The 18,051-nt window shown below is 36.3% G+C and overlaps 1 protein-coding gene across 8 annotated transcripts in view; it reads left to right on the top strand.

The window, feature by feature from the left end:
• The window catches only part of VPS13B (vacuolar protein sorting 13 homolog B), a 437,850-nt gene that overhangs the window by 312,759 nt on the left and 107,040 nt on the right, over positions 1-18,051 (top strand). For all 8 annotated transcript variants that reach the window (XM_017730363.1, XM_017730354.1, XM_017730356.1 and 5 more), the window contains 2 exons: positions 5,902-6,604; positions 15,854-15,991. In XM_017730363.1, coding sequence (XP_017585852.1) covers positions 5,902-6,604; positions 15,854-15,991 — 841 coding nt within the window. The remainder of the gene's footprint in view (positions 1-5,901; positions 6,605-15,853; positions 15,992-18,051) is intronic.

Here is an 18,051-nt window from a genome sequence, read left to right as displayed (position 1 = left end):
TAAACTGTTGGAAACTTTCTGATGCAGTAGATGAAGTACTTAAAACAAAGGAAGAAGTTATCCAGTATTATCTTTGTAATTCCAGTTTAAGCACAACAGAAAATAAAAATGGAGCATACTCCTTTTCTGTAACTTACTTCGTCCAGTAGGCAAGATTTTTATTTCCATGTAAATATTAATACTTTTTAGCAAAAGAAATAAAACTAGGTCACATGCAGCAGTGATGGAGCAGATGTGATTGGCACTTTGATTTTGTGGTTTCACACTTGTGAGTCTTTCCGTAACTTATGTAATGTGAAGCATGAGCTCATGATTGGCCGAAGGGTTTTTATCAGAGTAAAGAAATGACTGGAAATTTTACTTCAATAGTGTCATTATATAACCATAATTAATATGAGAAGCTGGAAAAAATATGCAAATGTAGATGCTTTTCCTCTAGAGCGGCTGCACTTCCAAAGATCATATTGCTTACAGTTATTCTATTAACTAAAGAGTTATTCTGTCAAGTACCAGAAAAAGAACATAAAAATGTTTATAGTGAAATTTGCACATGCTTACATTTGCTATTGTTGAAAATTCTTGAGGGATTAAGAAATATAATGTGGCAATTCTGCCAATTGTTGTAAAACACTTCTCTTTTATATGGAAAATGTGTTAATTACTGGTCTAAAGTATTAGGTTGTGTGTTTACCTTGATGATTTTATTTCTGCTCTTTATGGAGTGAAAACTTTGAAGACGTCTCTACCATCTAAATACTGTGATCAAAAATGGAAAATAAATAAGACTTACCTGGTTAAAATTGCTGTGACCTGAGATAGGACTGCTTGCCAATGTTGAAAGGCAAATCTATTTATTGATCCTTGATTTTATGATGTACTTATGTGTGTGTGTTCTACAGGACATGCCATTTCCATGCCCTTTCTCTTGATAGATATATGTGTCATATGCCCTAGTGAACTCAAGAGGTTAAGCTAGTCAAGTTACCTATCTCAACACATGAAAAGGAAGAATTAACCACAGTTCCCCAGCTACTAGTGCAGCTTTCAACACCTTTTCTGTGGTGTGTAGTATTGATAGGATATATAACTGTGAAAGGACAAGAAAACGCACTGAAGTGATCTAAGAAATAAACTATCATCTTGATGTGTTTTCTCTAGCTATTGAAAACGTTTCCATATTGCAACTTATTCTGACAGTGAAACTGTAGAATATCTCTGATTTAAGTACCATCTGGTTATGCTCATAGCTTTAAAGCTATTATCTCAGCTTAAAATTTCAGCGTCCTATACTTTTTTTTTCACCAAACTATCAATTTTTAAACCACAAATATTTTTCCAGTCCTTTCAGATTTTATCTAAAAGTATATTTTAACAGTATTTAAATAGTTCTTAAACAATAACAATTTATCTTGATAGATGACATGCTGTGTTTTTTCATTTTATTTTAATTAGCCATTGTGGAACCAAATTCCCTTTTGTTTTATTCCTTTGAATACTGTTTAATTATAGTTATCATGCCAAATATCTTAAAGGTTATTTTACCAATACAGTTTCATTTAACATAAGCCATGTGGAATCAATAGTCCTGTTTCCTAAAGTGAATGCTTGGAAAATCTTACATTCATATGTTAAGAGTACACATCCTTTCCTCATTAGCTGGAAAGTACAGGGATTTTGGCACAGGTTCTGTGTGGAAGCATTGTGCAGCTTTTATACGGATTTTGTTTTTAGCCTTTGATGACACTGTTTAGAATAGGAAGTATCTAATAAGTAAAGCATTTTGTCTAATGTGCTGCCAGTGTGTTTAATATATGCCTGGAGGTCTGAAACATTATCTTCTCCACTATAGTAATATGCATTTAATTCTCTGAAAGCAGAAGGTCGAACTCTTAAAAGGGACTCAAAGTACATTTTCAACTAAAACAATTAAAAACACATGGTATAGGGGACCAGAGTAATGTACGGTTGGTTTTTATGGTTTAATCATGATCATGTTAATGCACACCAGTAGCTAATTAAAGAAAACTTTTATTGTTCATTTTAAATGGGTTATGTAAAGACTAAGAGAATTGATATAATACAGCCCAATGATAAATGTTACCATTACATTTGCTAACAGCAAGATGATGTTGCTGTTCTTGACATCTTTAAAGTATTGGCCCATTTATTCTGTAATACAGCACAGAATCATTTTAGAGTTGTTATACTGAGACTCGTTCCCGCTCATCTCCTTATCCCATTAGAGGAATACCTAAATGGTTCCCAAGTTTATTACTAGGCCTATCTTCAGGTTAACTGTGAAACATTGTTGGAAGGCTTGATGCTTTACTGAGCTGAAATTGATGCAAGAAGTTCCAGTGATACTTCTTCACTTTTCTTTTGTACTCGGTTGTGTTACATACAGCTGTCTTGCAAATCATTACGCACATGTTTCAACCTTTATAATATATGTGGTAAGACCATACATAAGTCAAAGTTTCATTGTGGAACCGGGTGGCATGGAAAACCGTAATAGGATATGGTGTCTTTCACCTTTTGGGTGCTGGTTCATATTCCATACTGCTTAATACTGAGCAGAAATTGCCTTCTGAGTGCGGTTCAGTGACCTGCATGAATTGATTTGGGGTCTCAGTAAAATTTCTGTAGTCAAATGTCCACATAACAGGAAGCTCAGCAGTTGGGACCAATTAGCACCCTTGCAGCAGTCTGCACAGAGAACCTGACTGGGTTCTGACTGGGGATGGAGGCAGAGCTACTTTCTGACCTTACTTGAGGTGCTTTGCATAGACCAGAACATTTAACTTAATTATAAAAAGAGTCAAGGGAAAAGAACTAGGCTTCAATTCAAATCTGTTTAGGTGTGAGAAGAGAGGATCCATTCAGAAACCAGAACTGTGATTTCTCCCTCCACTTGGTCATACACATGCAATGTTTTTCTCCCTGGAAGGTTGTCACTTAGTGGATGACACCATATTTTCATTTCTTCTGGCCAAGTCATGCAGCTGCAGAAATTTATGCTGTATAGAGGAGAACAAGAGAATACCGTGTACTAACCATAAGAGTGTCATTCACCACTGAATCATGCTTTCTGAAAACGTTTTTGATCAGACTCAACTAATGTCTGTGTAGCAATTAAAAATTGCTGGGTTTAGCAGCATATGCTCTCAACTTCATTTCAGGCAGCATTTCCATGAAATTCTATGGCAAGATTTTTTCACAGCGCCATCCCTTCTGCCTTCTGCTTGCCCTCAGTACATGAGCAATGAAACCATCTGTACCAATTTTGAAAGTACCATCAATGCAGGATATGGGTGAAGCACTTTCACCAGGCAGAGAGGCTGAGGTGTAAATAGCCTAACTTTGCTAGGATATCAGGAGGAATGAGGATTTCTTGGCTCACAATGTAGTGATTCATTAAAATGGTCTCTAGTTATTTTTACAGAGGCTGCATTAAAAGTGGTATCACATTTACAAGTCAGTGATATGAGTCTGCCATAGAAAACAGCCGCAAAGAATTTTATTGGTTATTTGAAAAATATGTACATGAGTGAATCTGAAAAGATTGTAACCAGAGCTGGCGAAAACCTTTTCAAAGAAAATCTCAGCTAGTTAATGGTTCTGTTTTAGGATTTCCTCTGTAATACTTTTCCTAGTATGTTCATTCCTTTAAAGAAAAGGAGAGGGGATTGTTCCCTTTGTTCCATAAAGCACAATATAAAGGAAGGTCTAAAAAGCTTGCTTTTTTGTACCTCCCTCATAACCCAATTTTTGCAGTACATATAGAATCTAATATATTGCTGCATAAAGACCACAGAAATTTGAAGAAATTGAGTAATTCACTGCCCTTCATTCCTATAGTTAAGTTGCTGATAATTTTTTTTTTTTTATTCATTATTCTCTTTCAAAGAGGAAGTTAAGGTACTGTTTGCTCTAGTTCATATTTCACTTTTTGAAGATTCATTAGCGTGCAGAAGATAAGAAGAAATTATTGAAATAGGTCCTGGAACAAAGAAATCAAATCATTGTGTCAGTGTGCAGTGTCAGCCAAAAAAAACCAACAAAATACTGGACATCTGGTTGGACATGGAGAACAAGACAGAAGGCAGCATTTCACTTTTATAGAGAACTGTAATGGTTTCACTTCTTGGGTGCTTTGTAGAGTAGTCAAGAAGTGCATAGTGAAGTTACAGAAGTAGAGAAGGGAAGCTAAAAAGATTAAATGTGCTAGAGCACCTTCTTTGTGAGGAGAGACTAAAAAGGCTGGGATTTCCACATCTGAAGAGAAGAAGGCTGAGGGGAGCTGTGATCACAGTTTATAAAGTCATAACAACACTAATAAAGCTCAAATGTGGACCTGAACAATTCGTATACTACAAAAGATCGGGGGAATGCAATGTCACTAGGAGGAGATGGTTTAAAGCAGTTTTTTCAAAAAAAATTGAAACTTGTTGCCCCCGAAGGTTGTGGAGAACAGACACTGTCAGTGTGTTCAGAAAGGAACTGGATGAATTCATGGACAAGAAGCCCAGAAATGGTTACTGAAATGACAACACAAACATGAACCCCTGGCATCCTGCATACAACAGCTGTGGATGCCTGGGGAGAAGGAGAGGAACAGATTGCAGGAAGTGGACAGAGTTCATGGTATCTCTTAACAGAGTTTCCTCCTGGTGCTATCAAAAACAGTGTACTGGGCTAGGTGGGTCATGGATCCAACCGAGTTGGGCATTTCTTACGTTAGCTCCTGTACAGAGTGGTGCAGAAACTCTTCTGCAGCAGCACAGATGGAAGTGTTAGTTACGCTGTAGAAGCTATACAGGGTGAATGTATGACCTGTATAGCTTCATATGAATCTGAGGAATTAGTCATACATCAATTATTATTGAATTTTTGCAGATTATTTTTTTGCCATATATTTTAGTATGTGCTCCCCACATTGTCCTCAAGCTTTTGATAGGATTTCTACTTGTTTCATGAGCAGTGTTGAAAGTGGTTTTTCCTGAAGTACTTTTTTGTCTTGGGATATCTCTGTCTCTTGAGCTGAGACTATAAGGTCTCTGGACACAGCCTTGCAACTTTTTATTTCACTTTTGCATTTTGTGTGATAGAAGGAACACTCTTTTTGTATGTGTATGTGTATGTTTTCTTTTTGGAATATTTCTATATGCAATGATTTCTCATGTGAAACCCTGTGAATGTCACAGCCAATACCCTATGTGGCCTTGGTAAGCCAAGAACTCATACCCATCACCGAGATAGTCTTTAGATAGTTCTGATGTTTCCTTTAACTTCGGTGTTTTTTATATAAGGCAGCTGCCATTTCCATGACTCTTAAGAAAAATATTTTTTCTACAAAATACTTTTTATACATTTAAGTTTATAATTTCCATTTAGTCTTTTTATATTTGTGTAGTGGATTAATATTATGTTCTATTTCATCTAATCACAGTACAAAATTTTAGTGACAAAGGTGACGTTTTGAGCATCAGTGCTCAAAATTGGAAAACAATTCTAACTAGTATTTTTATTTATAATACATTATTTCAAAGATATATGGTTTATATTAATCCTTATATTTCTTATAAATTCTTTAGATTTTTTTAAATAAAGAGTTTAATTTTTTTAAAATGTTGTTTAAGCCTAGAAATCCTTACTGCTTGCTCTTTTTTTTCTCTTTCACATATTTTTTTGGCTCTTCAGCTACTGTGAGTCATCATTTCATTGGAACAGACACCTGCTGTGTTTTTATGAGTGATTACTTTGTTAAAGTTAACTCGGCAGATTTTTTTTTCATAATTCTCTTTTTTGACCTCATGTTTATGTAGAGATTTTTTGCTGTGATTGAAATGGAAATAGCTGGGATATGGATATCAGAAGTTAATATAACATTTTCCTTTGCAGGTTTCCAAACAAGAACAGAAGAAGACGGATGTGGCTGATGGAGGAACAGTTGAGACTTCTTCCCGTTACAGCGGGGCACAGGACAGTGGAATTGGCAGCGACAGCGTTAAGATCAGAATCATTCAGATTGAGCAGCACAGTGGCACCAGCCAGCACCGCATTGCTCGTCCTTCCCGCCAGTCTTCCATTGTGAAGAATCTCAACTTCATTCCCTTTGACATTTTTGTTACAGCAAGTCGAATCTCACTGATGACTTACTCGTGCACTGCCTCACCTAAATCAAAATCAGTGCAAGATCAGAAAGATGGTGAGAAGATAAGTAAAAGCTCCCTGAACCTTCCAGAAACAGTCTCAGGCAGCAGCCATGATACCAAGAAGCCCAGTCAGCCGTGCATCTCCTCTGTCACAGCAGACGATCTTTTGAACAGTAACGTTCCCCTGTCTGCTGGGAGAAAAACGGGACTTTTGTCACTGGAAAGTCTGCATGCTTCCACAAGATCATCTGCTCGACAAGCCCTGGGTATAACTATTGTACGGCAGCCTGGGCGCAGAGGAACTGGGGACATTGAGCTACAGCCATTTCTCTACCTGGTTGTATCACAGCCCTCTGTGCTCCTCAGCTGCCACCACAGAAAGCAAAAAGTAGAAATATCAGTGTTCGATGCGGGCCTTAAAGGAGTCGCCTCAGACTACAAATGTACAGGTAAGAACATTTAACATTCAGTCCTGGTTATAACTGTGAAAATGATTGCACGTCTCAAAGTTACAAAGGGTGGTGGAAAACAGCTGAGAGAACTTCAGGCCATCTTTAAATATCAATCGTTAAATATACGTATTTTTAGGATTATAACTCACAGATGAATCAAGTTAGGTGTGTAAAATGTTTGGAATTAAGATCTAACCTTTTAGCAACCAGTTCTTCCTGTTTTTTAGTATTGCTTTCTCATTACCAGACTGTGACAGGGATTGTTGCATTGCTGTAACTTCTCAAAGTTTTCTAAGGAAGTAAGAGTTGTAAGTTCTAAGGAAGTTGTAAGTTGAAAAGTAACTTCATACAGAGCATTTTTTATGACTGAATGTCACAGTATTTTCCTATACTAGACTACTGATAAAATGTCAAGATAAACACTGTAGAAGCACCTGGTTTTTTGGGCATAAGCTGTAAAAAAAATAAAGTGATCTTTCAAATGGCATCAAGTGATGTCATGTATTTTAAGTTTTCATTCATCTGAGCAATAGGGTTTTGCAGGAAATTCCATCACTTAATAAATGCCCTTTTTTTTTTTTTTAAATTCCATATGCAAAGCTATAATGAGAGATGTCCAAATAGCTGTTCAGTAGAAAATATTCTGAAATACTCTTTTTCTGCCTTATCTGTACCGCTGAATAGATAAATCAAATTATTGCAATTAGTCTAGCAGTCAGTACTGGGTATAATGATTTCATGAGATATGTCATTATGGAGTGTTGCCCCAAAAAAGTAAAAATGAGTATGCAGAGATCCAGGTGAACATACAGCCAGCATGATACGGGGTTTCAAATTGTTCTCTGAATGAGAGCTGTAGTATTGCTAGTTTTTCCTTGATAGTACTCCCAGCACTGCAGTTGTGAAAATAGTATGCTTTTCTGTGCAACGTTACCACATCTTTGCTGAATTAGATTGTATCTTTAGAAAATTAGCATTAAAATAATGTGCTTATGCAAAAGACTAAGAATGCAATCTTAACTGTTCTCAGAAATCCGAATTGTAGTGGAACTTTTAAGAGGGATTGAACAGTGAGGAAGATGAGGTATTGAGTGGAAGAGATGATACTTAAAACAGGGAAATTTGTTCTCTGCTACATTTTTTAAATCCTTCTTCTGTTTTCATCTTTCTCTGCTGTTCCTGTTCTGTCCTGCCTTGCAAAACACATCTGTGTCATGAATTTGATTTACTCCAGATTCTCATGTGTATTTGTTAAATACTATGTAAAATGTGGCCATTGCAGCAATTAATGTGAAGAGAATTCACAAAGCAAAGCTTGAAGGCAGCTTGGAGTAGGTCTAAGATCACATCTTCATGAAGTTAGTGCTTTGGAAAGATGCAGTTTCTGATGTCTGAGGTATTCAAGTGTGTCCTTGGTATAAGCTGCCACGACCAATGAACTGGCCAAAGTTCTGTCCATGCTGCTTCTACAATTAACTCTTGAAGTCTTTCGCCGTCTTCATGTCTATAGCAGCAATTCCAGAAAACACAAGCTGTAATAAAGTCTTCTTATAAATTGAAAGTGGATCAGAGAGCACAGAAGCATGGTAAGAAGTCTAAATAATAAAGATAGTAGGAATATACAGCCTGAGAGCTCCTCAGTCTCCATGGGTTGCTCAATTGGAAGACCAAAGATAAGCCATACATGGGTCTTACCCTTTTCTTTGGCTTTATGTCTCCATGTCAGGCAAATGTAAAAAACTGTGAAGGCAGGACTTGAACATTATGTGAAGGCAGAATTTCTGGTCTCATCCTGCTGTCTTTGTGCACAGTAATAAGTACCTTCCTTGTGTATCACGCAGAAACTTGCGCTTGCTGCCAAAGCAGTAGTGCTCTTTTCAAGAGAGTTTGAGAGGTGGGTGCCAACGTTCTAGTGCCTAAAAATACCATCCTAAATATATTAATAAGTTAATAAAATTAAGCCACACTTCAAGTTACACACTAATTCACTCAGCAAGATAGGTAGTATAAAGTTTTTACTGCCTCTTGTTTAGGAAGACCTGCTGTGCTGGTAATTGCATCATTTAGGATTAATGTTGTCATACTGCTGTAGTAACATGTTAGTTTGGGGAATTTCTATTTTTAATTTCTAACATGTATTAGAGGGAAAATAGCCATGAACTATATGTGTTATATATGTGTGTGTGTGTATGTGTGTACATATTACAAACACTCTATATATTGCATATCATATAATACAGAATAAGGAGCTATTTTTGGCAATTTTTGTGCTGCTGTGGTTGATTTCATCACTCACACCAACTTTTTTTGATATTGTGACTATTTGCTGACAGTTTTGTCTGAAAGAGATGTATCATCCATGTGAAGAACAATATAAAGTTTATTTGAAAGAACCAAGTTAGATTCTCTCCTTCTGTACAGTACTCATGCACTATATTCCTGTTTTTCTCTGTGTATCTCCTCTGTAAGGACTGGAGAGTAGGAAGAAGACATAAATGATGTTTCATTTACAGTTAATGTTGCTAAACCATATTTCCACTTAGCCTCTCTAGAAGACTGCTCTTGTGTGTATACATATGTATGCAACTGACTCTCTATTATCTAACATAGAATGGGAAGAGAACACAAGCTAAATATAAAAGATATATTTTAACTGGATTTTAAGAACTGAGGGAGCATATTCCCCCTTGAAAACAAAACAAAAAAACAGCCAACCAAGTCATAGACCTAATGAAAATATTGTGTACTTTCCATTGTGTGATGGAGATAGGCAACGGCACAGCAGCATCTAAAAAATTCAGGCCTATAACCGTGGAAATTTTGATCACAACCTAAAGATTGAGACTGGTCTGAACAAAAGTAAAAATACATTGTTATAAAGTTTTGTTGGTAATCCTACAGGGGTGTTTTCTCATTACTTAAACTAATATGTAATTACTACTAATAGTAGTTAAGGTATATATGAAATATTTACATTACCTTCAAAACATGCTAATAAAATCTCTCCCATTTAAAATCATTCTATGTATTCTATGCATTCTACACCATATACACTGCATAAGAGTATTTTAGGAATGTTTTAAAACATTTGGAAAAATTGCTTGTATCAATTTTCGTGTGAAATTCTGAAAACTTCAATAATGTTAGTTCAACAGCTGTAGATTCATCTCTTGTGAAATACTGTGCCATTTCTTACAGCTTTCCTAAAAGAAAAAAATCTACAGTTCTGAAACAACTCTCAATTTTTTGCAAGGCAGAAACAAATACAAAATTCTGTTGTGAAATTAGGAAGGTCTTACTTTTTGGTTGACATTAGTTCCACAAAAAAACTTCAGGGTGAAGAAAACCTGGTAGTAGTCTGGATCTAGCTGTGCTTTTCATCCCTCACCTCCCAATAGTGTACTTCTAAGAAATGTGTTGTTTAGCTGTAAGTCAATGAAGTTTGTCTAGACTTTAGAAGTGCTTCTAACAGGTAATTTGATGACAGTCTGTTTTATGAATCTTTTTATAAAACAGGGAAATTATCCTTTAAAACTGTACCAACATGATTTTTAAAGAGAATAATAGTCCTTGGCTGGTGACAGAATTAAGGGTTACTGCTTCATGATGGTTTACTGCTTTGAACATTGTGTAGAAATGAAGATTTTATACTGTTATGAAGCCATATGTATTTTATTTAGGACAAGGGTTTTGTTATTAGTTTTGAATAGAGCATAAAATTCACAATCTTGCACATTAAACTATCACTCCCTTTGTGACACAGAGCATTGTACAGTGGCCGATACAACAAATTTCATCCATAGAACTTGGCTCCTCTGTCACTAGTTGTAATTTATTTTTAGCTTAATTTCTGAAACACAAAAGAAATAAGAATTTAAGAATTAGATAGGAGGAAATAGGCTATTTAAAAGTTAAGTATTCTTAGTTTATTAATTAGCAGTTAGTAGCAGCACATTTCCATCAAACCAGTGTCTGGATGTGGGAGCATTTGCCTGCCAGGGTGCTAAAGACCGAGTGGTTGTGCTTCCTCAGTCTTCTCTACAACCAAGTCCAGTGGCAAGTCAGTTTGTAGAAGCAGGAGACTTACTAGGTTGTTGAAGTGTTAGCTCAGTGTTATTATAGTTGTGCTAAACTGCTTCATTTGTGTTTTGTAATTGTGCAGCTTGATTGCAATTACGCTACTGCAAGGTACAGGAAATTGAAATCAAAGTAAATAAATTAATCGAATACATTTTAAATCCTTAGGAAGTGGCACTAGAAAGACTAGTTGCTCTTTGAGTTTACTTGTGAGATTCTGTAAAAATAGATTGAAAGATACTGTAAAATGGCCCTTTTTTTATTAAGTGCTCATCCTATATTTAACAAAAAGGCATCTGCTAGCTGTTAGTTTTTGCAAACAGAGTTTTGGCCATTTTTACTTAAATAAAAGTGGGTGCAATTGTTTTTAATGTAATCTCATAAGCTGCTTTTATAAATATTTTTTTTTTAAATCTTTATTTGCTTTGTTTCAGGTAATGTAATCCAGATACAAAATTGCCTCATTTCCTGACCACTGTGCTCTGGGCATTCTTGAAAAATCTTTTTTCTATTTGTTTGTTTGTTTACTTTCAAAGAGGAGGTTGTGGTGCTTGGTTGTTTCAAGGGAGAGAAATTTCTCAGTAAATATCTGTTATGCATGGAATTTCTTCAACTTCCGCCAAGAACTCATTTGCAAAAAACAGTCACTGTGAGGCCATCCAGAATTACTTTTGATTTTTATTTTATTTTGTTTTATTTGACACCCACGCCTTTGATGGCAGGGGGTCCATGAAGAGCAGATGCAGTAGCTAAGACCACATGTAACCTCTGATCTAATGGAAAGCCTTTTCCAGGCTTTTGCATGAAGAGCAGCACTGGCTGGCTCTGGTGGGAAGTCTGATTCACTGCCTCTCTGTCAGCCTGTGCTTCCTACATGGCAGAGAGAGGATTTAAGGCTGTTTCCTAGTATAGCATTGAGGGAGTTCTGCTGGAGTGTCACCTGTTCGACTCTGAGTATATTTATTGTCCACTACATCTGCAGTCATGGATGGCGGGGGGAATGGTGCAGCCCCCACCCATAAAGCCAAATTGGCCTGGGAATGCGCATTCCTCAGGTTACTGTAAGTGCTCATTTTTGAACTTCCTGACACAGCACTTGTGAGTACGCTAGCAGAAATGTTTTTCCACTTGTGTTCTTTAAATTCCAGTGGAAACCGTTTTGAAAACAAGACCAAACGTTCCACTTCAGAGTTTCAAATGCAGACATGATTGCAGCATCATACTGGCTTTTCAAATTGACTGCAGACCAAAATATGATTCATCCATTGAAATAAAAGCACATTGCAGCGCTCGTTTGGGCTGGGTAGCGTTCCAGCAGAGCAGGCCAAGCTGCTGTCCCGCACACACACTTGGTTAGCCCTGTCCCCTACCTGGGGCTGACGGGGGGCTCTGGGTCCCTGTGCTCCCCCCCATCATTAAAGCCTCCCACTATGCCCTCTGAGCTGGCCTGGCTGTCAGCTACGAAGAGGAACAAAGACACGTTTTGGAGAATGAAAATCTTCAAGATGCAAAATTTCTCCTGCCTTCCTTGTTTCCTTTCCCCTTACTCCCTGTTTTCCTCAGAAGTGTGGGATTTGCTAACTTCTGTTAACAGAAGACCAAGGAGATAGCAGTGAAATCAAAAGCTTGCAAATTCAAATCGAGTTCAGGAAGATATCTCATAAACTGAGGTTTGGAGCTGAGGTCTGGATCTCAGCAAGGCTAAAAGTGGATTTGGATGTTTACGTGAATTCAAAAATAGCCAGAGAATTTTTTTTTTGTAGAGGAGAGGGACGAAGGTAAATGTGGATCTGTTGAAGGCTTCAGCTTCTCAGTCTTACAGATTTTAAATTACAGTCATGTAATTTAAAGTCTTGTCGATCTGTGATAGTTGTCTCACCATTTTTCTTTTGCTGCCACAGACAAATTTTTCACATGGTGTAGAGGATAAAATTTCTGGCTTTCTTCACTGCTCCTCGCTTCTCAATCCTTTCTTTTCTCTCTCTTGGCTTGCTGTGGAGTAATTCTAGCCTCTCCTTTTACTTATATATGCATCCCCTGGGTTTTCTCCAGCATTTTCTTTATACAAATAACTGCAAATTTAAGTGTTGATTTTTGGGAGAATCATAGAAAATGGAAATGGAAATGACCTATTATAATACATTATTCAGACCAGTTCCCTGCTGATGCGTAATTGTTCCCAATTGTATATTTTATAGTGTTCTGTCAAGTGTATTTTTAAACATTCTGAATGCTTCCATCATTTCCTTGAGAGACAAGTCCTTTTTCTAGTAGCTCTCCTCATCATGAATTTCTCACTTTTCACTCTAAAATTCCTTTTTTTCATTCAATCGCTTCTCTGTTTCCTGTGCTTTTGGCATAGGGATTGATTGACTGATATTGGTTTATTCCTTTTCTGATTCTTGATCTTATGAAAATGAATGTGCTATTTTCTACCTTTGAAGGTATTTTAATAGGGATACACATCTTTTGGTTGTTTGATCTTTGATGTATACATTTTATTTGGAACTCCCCTCAAGATTTTGATATACACAAGCATAGTCAATTTTGAAACCTCTGGATTTTAGCTTTCTTATCATTACATAAAAACTTAAAACTGGCATTTTTGGCTGGACAGCCAAGTCTGTTATGCAGGTTCCAGATTAACTCTATGCCATGGACTTGGAAGCACTCAAGCTGGCTCTTTGCATGGCCCTTTGATGCATTTACCTCTAATGCAAAACTGTCAATGCAATACCCCTGCTTCCAGAATTAGCTCAGTCTCACTTGAACTTAAAAAATGCTTGAACTCAGTAAGATAGGTGCTGGGTTAAAAGTAATATATTTTGTTGGACTTGGGCTAATTTTGTGCATTGAGGTTTCTTTGTGTTGTGTTCCTAATACGTACATTTTGGAGTCCTTATCATTGTTCACATATCCCAGTCCTGCAGTGCCCCAGGTGATGAAGAGATGACAATGCTGCGCTCCTTGGAGACATGACAGAGCAAAACAATCTCTTGAGAGTCGCATGGTTGCTTCATTTTTTTGGTTCTGTGTTTAAGTGCCGCAGTTCCCAGTGACCTGAGGGCAGTTTGTATAGTTAATGTAATATGTCATGCAGGGATTTTCTGCTATGTAAGTTCTTTTCATCAGAGATATTTTCAGCTTGAAAGAGCTACAACTTTGAAATAATTATTAGGTATTTTATAATGTAAACACATCTTAGGATAATAAGACTACCTGTAAGTATATTTTACAACAGAAATGTTCGACTAAATTTAGTGGATTTTCTGAAAAGCTGGTGGAAGATATAGGTTGCTATATACAGTATGTGATGATATATTCCATAGATGAGACAAAATAATGGCATATTGCAATGTTTTGTGCCACATTGGTACACCTAAATGTTTATATTGATACTTATAGAGGAACAGTAATTTAGAGATGAATTTAATCAATTCAGTGATGTTCATTGAGCAATATTCAGTCATTTTTACAATGCTTTACAGTATGTAGTCTAAAAAACATTAGAATGTTAGTTGTTTATGATGATCTACCAGCACAAAACAAGATGTTATTTTATAGATCCAGGACAGAGATAACATCCTTGTTCAGAACAGCTATAAATCTGTGTTTTGGAAAAAATGTGTACCTTGGTGGTAAAGAGGATGATGATGATGATGAGCAACAGTAGTAGTAGTAGTAGTAGTAGTAGTAGCAGTAGTAGTAGTAGTAGTATTTTCAGTATACTAACAAATGCCAGATGCAACAAGATATTCCCTAAAACAGTTACTATAGAAAACGGAGTGTGCCACATAACTCTGGCTATTGTAATTAAAAGAAAAAGAATCATAAAAATGTGGAAATTCTCATGGAAAATATACAAATCTGTTGTATGCAGTGACAGCTCTTAAATAACTGTTGAGAGCTGACTTTACAAATGTGTAGCAGGAACAGAGGAAAGAAAAGGCTGTAATGTATATGCCATACAGTACAAATACTGCTATAAAGTCATTGCCTGAAAATTGATCAAATAAAAACAAAAGAATGTGCTAACTTTTGATCTTTTCCATATAGATCTAAAGTCATGATCAATTGGTTTCAGTAGGTTCTTTGAAATCACATAAGGGTTCATATGTGCCAAGTTTTATATGAATCACATGATAAGGTCAAGAAACACAAATTCCAAAGCTGACTTTATATACCCAGTCCACATATGACTGTGATACCACAATACCATATGTTGACTATAACAGTGAGTATGTAAATCCTACTCCTGAAAGGAATTAATTCAGTAAAACTCAAAGCAATTATAGCAGTTTTGAATTGACTGAAAAGGAGAGAATAGCTTCAAGAAAATCTCCTTAAGTTGTTAAGGATGAGACAGACATTCAATAATTAACATAGCAGACTCGATAATAAACAATGATTGATTATTTATAATTTAAGACCGTAAGGCCAGAATTGAGAACGCTCATACTGAAGGCCATGAGTCCCTAAAGATTAAAAAGCCTTTTTACACTGCTGGTTTTGCTATGTGTGATACATGGAAAATGAAGACAAGAATAGCACTTGGATGGATTTAATTTTAATGTACTGTTGTAGTATTACAGAGGGATCAAAGGAACACAATTAAAGGTGGTACCCAAGAAGAGCTACTGATTAGCTACTGAGTGAAGGTCCAAAGGGAATGATACAACTGCACTGTTGTCATGCTCTGTTCCTGAGCTCTCACAGCATTCTGGTCTTTTTGCCTTTATAATTTACCTTTCCAGTATTATTTTCTCTACCGAGCAATGACAATACAATCTAGTAGCAGGTTTTGGGCCCAGATTCTCTTGTAAGGAGTCCTTAAGTATCATTACTTAATCATTAATTAAAGCTAAAATTGTGTGCTATTTATAGTCATTTTATTGATGTATTTTACTCGTATTTTACTTGGTATTTTTGCATGTTTTCTAAATTTTGTATAATTAGAGCTTTGCCCTCTTGCCCATGTGTGCATGCATTATTCTACACATGCATCTGTCTGTAGGCACAAATGCTATGTAAACCAGTCATATTAGGTATAATATTTACCATATTACATTTAAAACTTTTTAATTTTGTCTAATCAATTTTGTAGTAGCATTTTGTTATGTATCATATTGCTGGAATATAATTAATGACTATGATGATTATCATCTGCAGATCCTGGGAAGACTCTACCAGAAGCTCTGGATTATTGCAAGATTTGGTTGCAGACAGTAGCAGGAGAGGTAGATGCTAAAAGTGGTATTCCACCTCCTCTTATCACTGTGCAAATTAAAGACTTCCTTAATGGACCAGGTAGGCGCTGCACTTTAATCTTCCTTTTCTAATGTAACCTGTAGATATGCACACATAGACACAGGATGGGGCCTTGAGGAACCTAATCTAGTGGAAGATCTCCCTGCCCATGGCAGGGGAGGTTGAAGGAGATCAGCACTAAGGTCCCTTTCAACCCTGATTATTCTATGACTCAGTGATATTAGATAATCAGAAATGTCTTGTATTCCTAGCTCATGAATGTGAAATTTTCCTCCAGCAATTACCCTGAATGAAAGTGAAAAATGGGGAATGGGCAGTCCTGGACCAGTCATTGTTTTAAGGTCTAATTATTCATTTTCTTCCCACAGTAAATTTAGAAAGGCTGAATTTGTCAAGTTTCCAGCAGAATGAAGCCTACCTGCCTCTAGTCCTAGAAAACTGAAATGTTATTGCAGTTGTGTTTAGAAAAGATTACTTTTATAATGGTTCTCAAGATTTTTCTAAGCCATCTTCTCTTGGGTTCTTTGAAATCTGGATACCTGGCATTGGAAATTCCAATCATCCAAAGTGTTGATACTGTAAAATTTAAAAATTAGTGATATTGTGTTTCTTTAGTTAATGTAAGTGGTGGGTTTTTAGCATTTACATAACATAATATGACTTGAAATTCTACTCCTAGAGCATCAGAAGCTCCTGAAAATTGCATTCTGTATTTTGTGAAGTATATATTTATAGCTACATTACAATGCAGAATAATTGAGGTTATAGTGAAAGTTAGAAAATACATCATAACTATTTTCTCATATGCATATTTGTTATAATTTGTTGAATTGTTTAACTTATTTTTTTATCCTGAATATCTTCACACAGCACGGAGTGAGCTGTTATCAGTCATTTAGTGAGCAGCTCTTCAGTGCTGGATTTTCCTGTTCATAGTTACCTATTCATGCAGTTTTACAGCACACTATCTAATCCTGGATCTACAGCAGAATTACCTTTGCATTCCTTACAGCTGTAGCATCTGAGCACTACAGAAATACTAATTTACCTGCACAACCCTCACATGGATAATGGAATACTAATGCCCTTGCCATTTCACAGAAGACAACTGAGACACAGAGATATTAAAGGTTTTCTCATTGTATTAAGGTTATCAATTTAAAATACACAATTTAGTTTTCCCAAATACTTAAAAATATAGCATTTGATGTTGGGAACACAGCTCATATTGTCTTTGGGTGAAGCAGTAATCACTTCTGAATATCAGAGCCTAAGACATCAATTGAGTAACCAGTGAATGAGACACACATATTTGGCCCCTGACTATAAGTACTGTGGTTAAGTAGCTTGAAAAAACATACTTTGCACACAGGCAAAAGTCTCAAGGAAACAATAAAGTATGTGAACAACCTCATCATTGCTCCTTTTTTTTGGTTTTCTATGCTATCTAAAGACATAATTTTAGGGAAGACTTTTAAAACCACTTGATAATGCAGAGCTTTTGTTATATTGATGTATATTTGGGTACATTATTAGGCCTTTGAATCTTCAGACCTACTGCATGTTCTGGTGCCATTTGAGGAAAAAAAAAAAAGATTAATTGATAGAAACTATGGCTTTTCATTTGAATCAGGAACAGCACAAGAGTGGTAAAGATACCTCCTATCAGGAACATTTTATCACTGCTGCCAGAATGGTTTTCTTTTATCCTTCTACCCCCAGTTACGTCCTCTGTCTCCACATTTGTCAGATTTCCATATTCCCAGACCCTTCATTTGTGCCCTCCACTTCTCTCAAGGTGTTCTCACTGTAGTTTCCTGGCACAGCCTTTATATTTAATTTATTACACACCTGAAGATGTTTCCCTGATGCTGTCCTGTCAGTGGGACAGATTCCTAACTAAACTAGCAAACATGGAAGTTGGTACCAGCTTGCAAAGTGTATATTCACAAATAGTGCAAGTGTCCACCCCAATTTCACCAGTTCAGTCATATCTTGCATTAGTGGTAAATCTCTCCCCTCCATAGTGTTTGGATGAATAAGGAACGGGAAAACCATAAATTAATGCATCATAATCTTCAATTTATTTATTCTTGCAA

The sequence above is a fragment of the Corvus brachyrhynchos genome, unplaced genomic scaffold (assembly GCF_000691975.1).
Source record: "Corvus brachyrhynchos isolate BGI_N302 unplaced genomic scaffold, ASM69197v1 scaffold302, whole genome shotgun sequence".
Taxonomy (NCBI): Eukaryota; Metazoa; Chordata; class Aves; order Passeriformes; family Corvidae; genus Corvus; species Corvus brachyrhynchos.
Note: the sequence above shows the minus strand (reverse complement) of the source record. Positions and strands in the feature narration are given on the sequence as shown.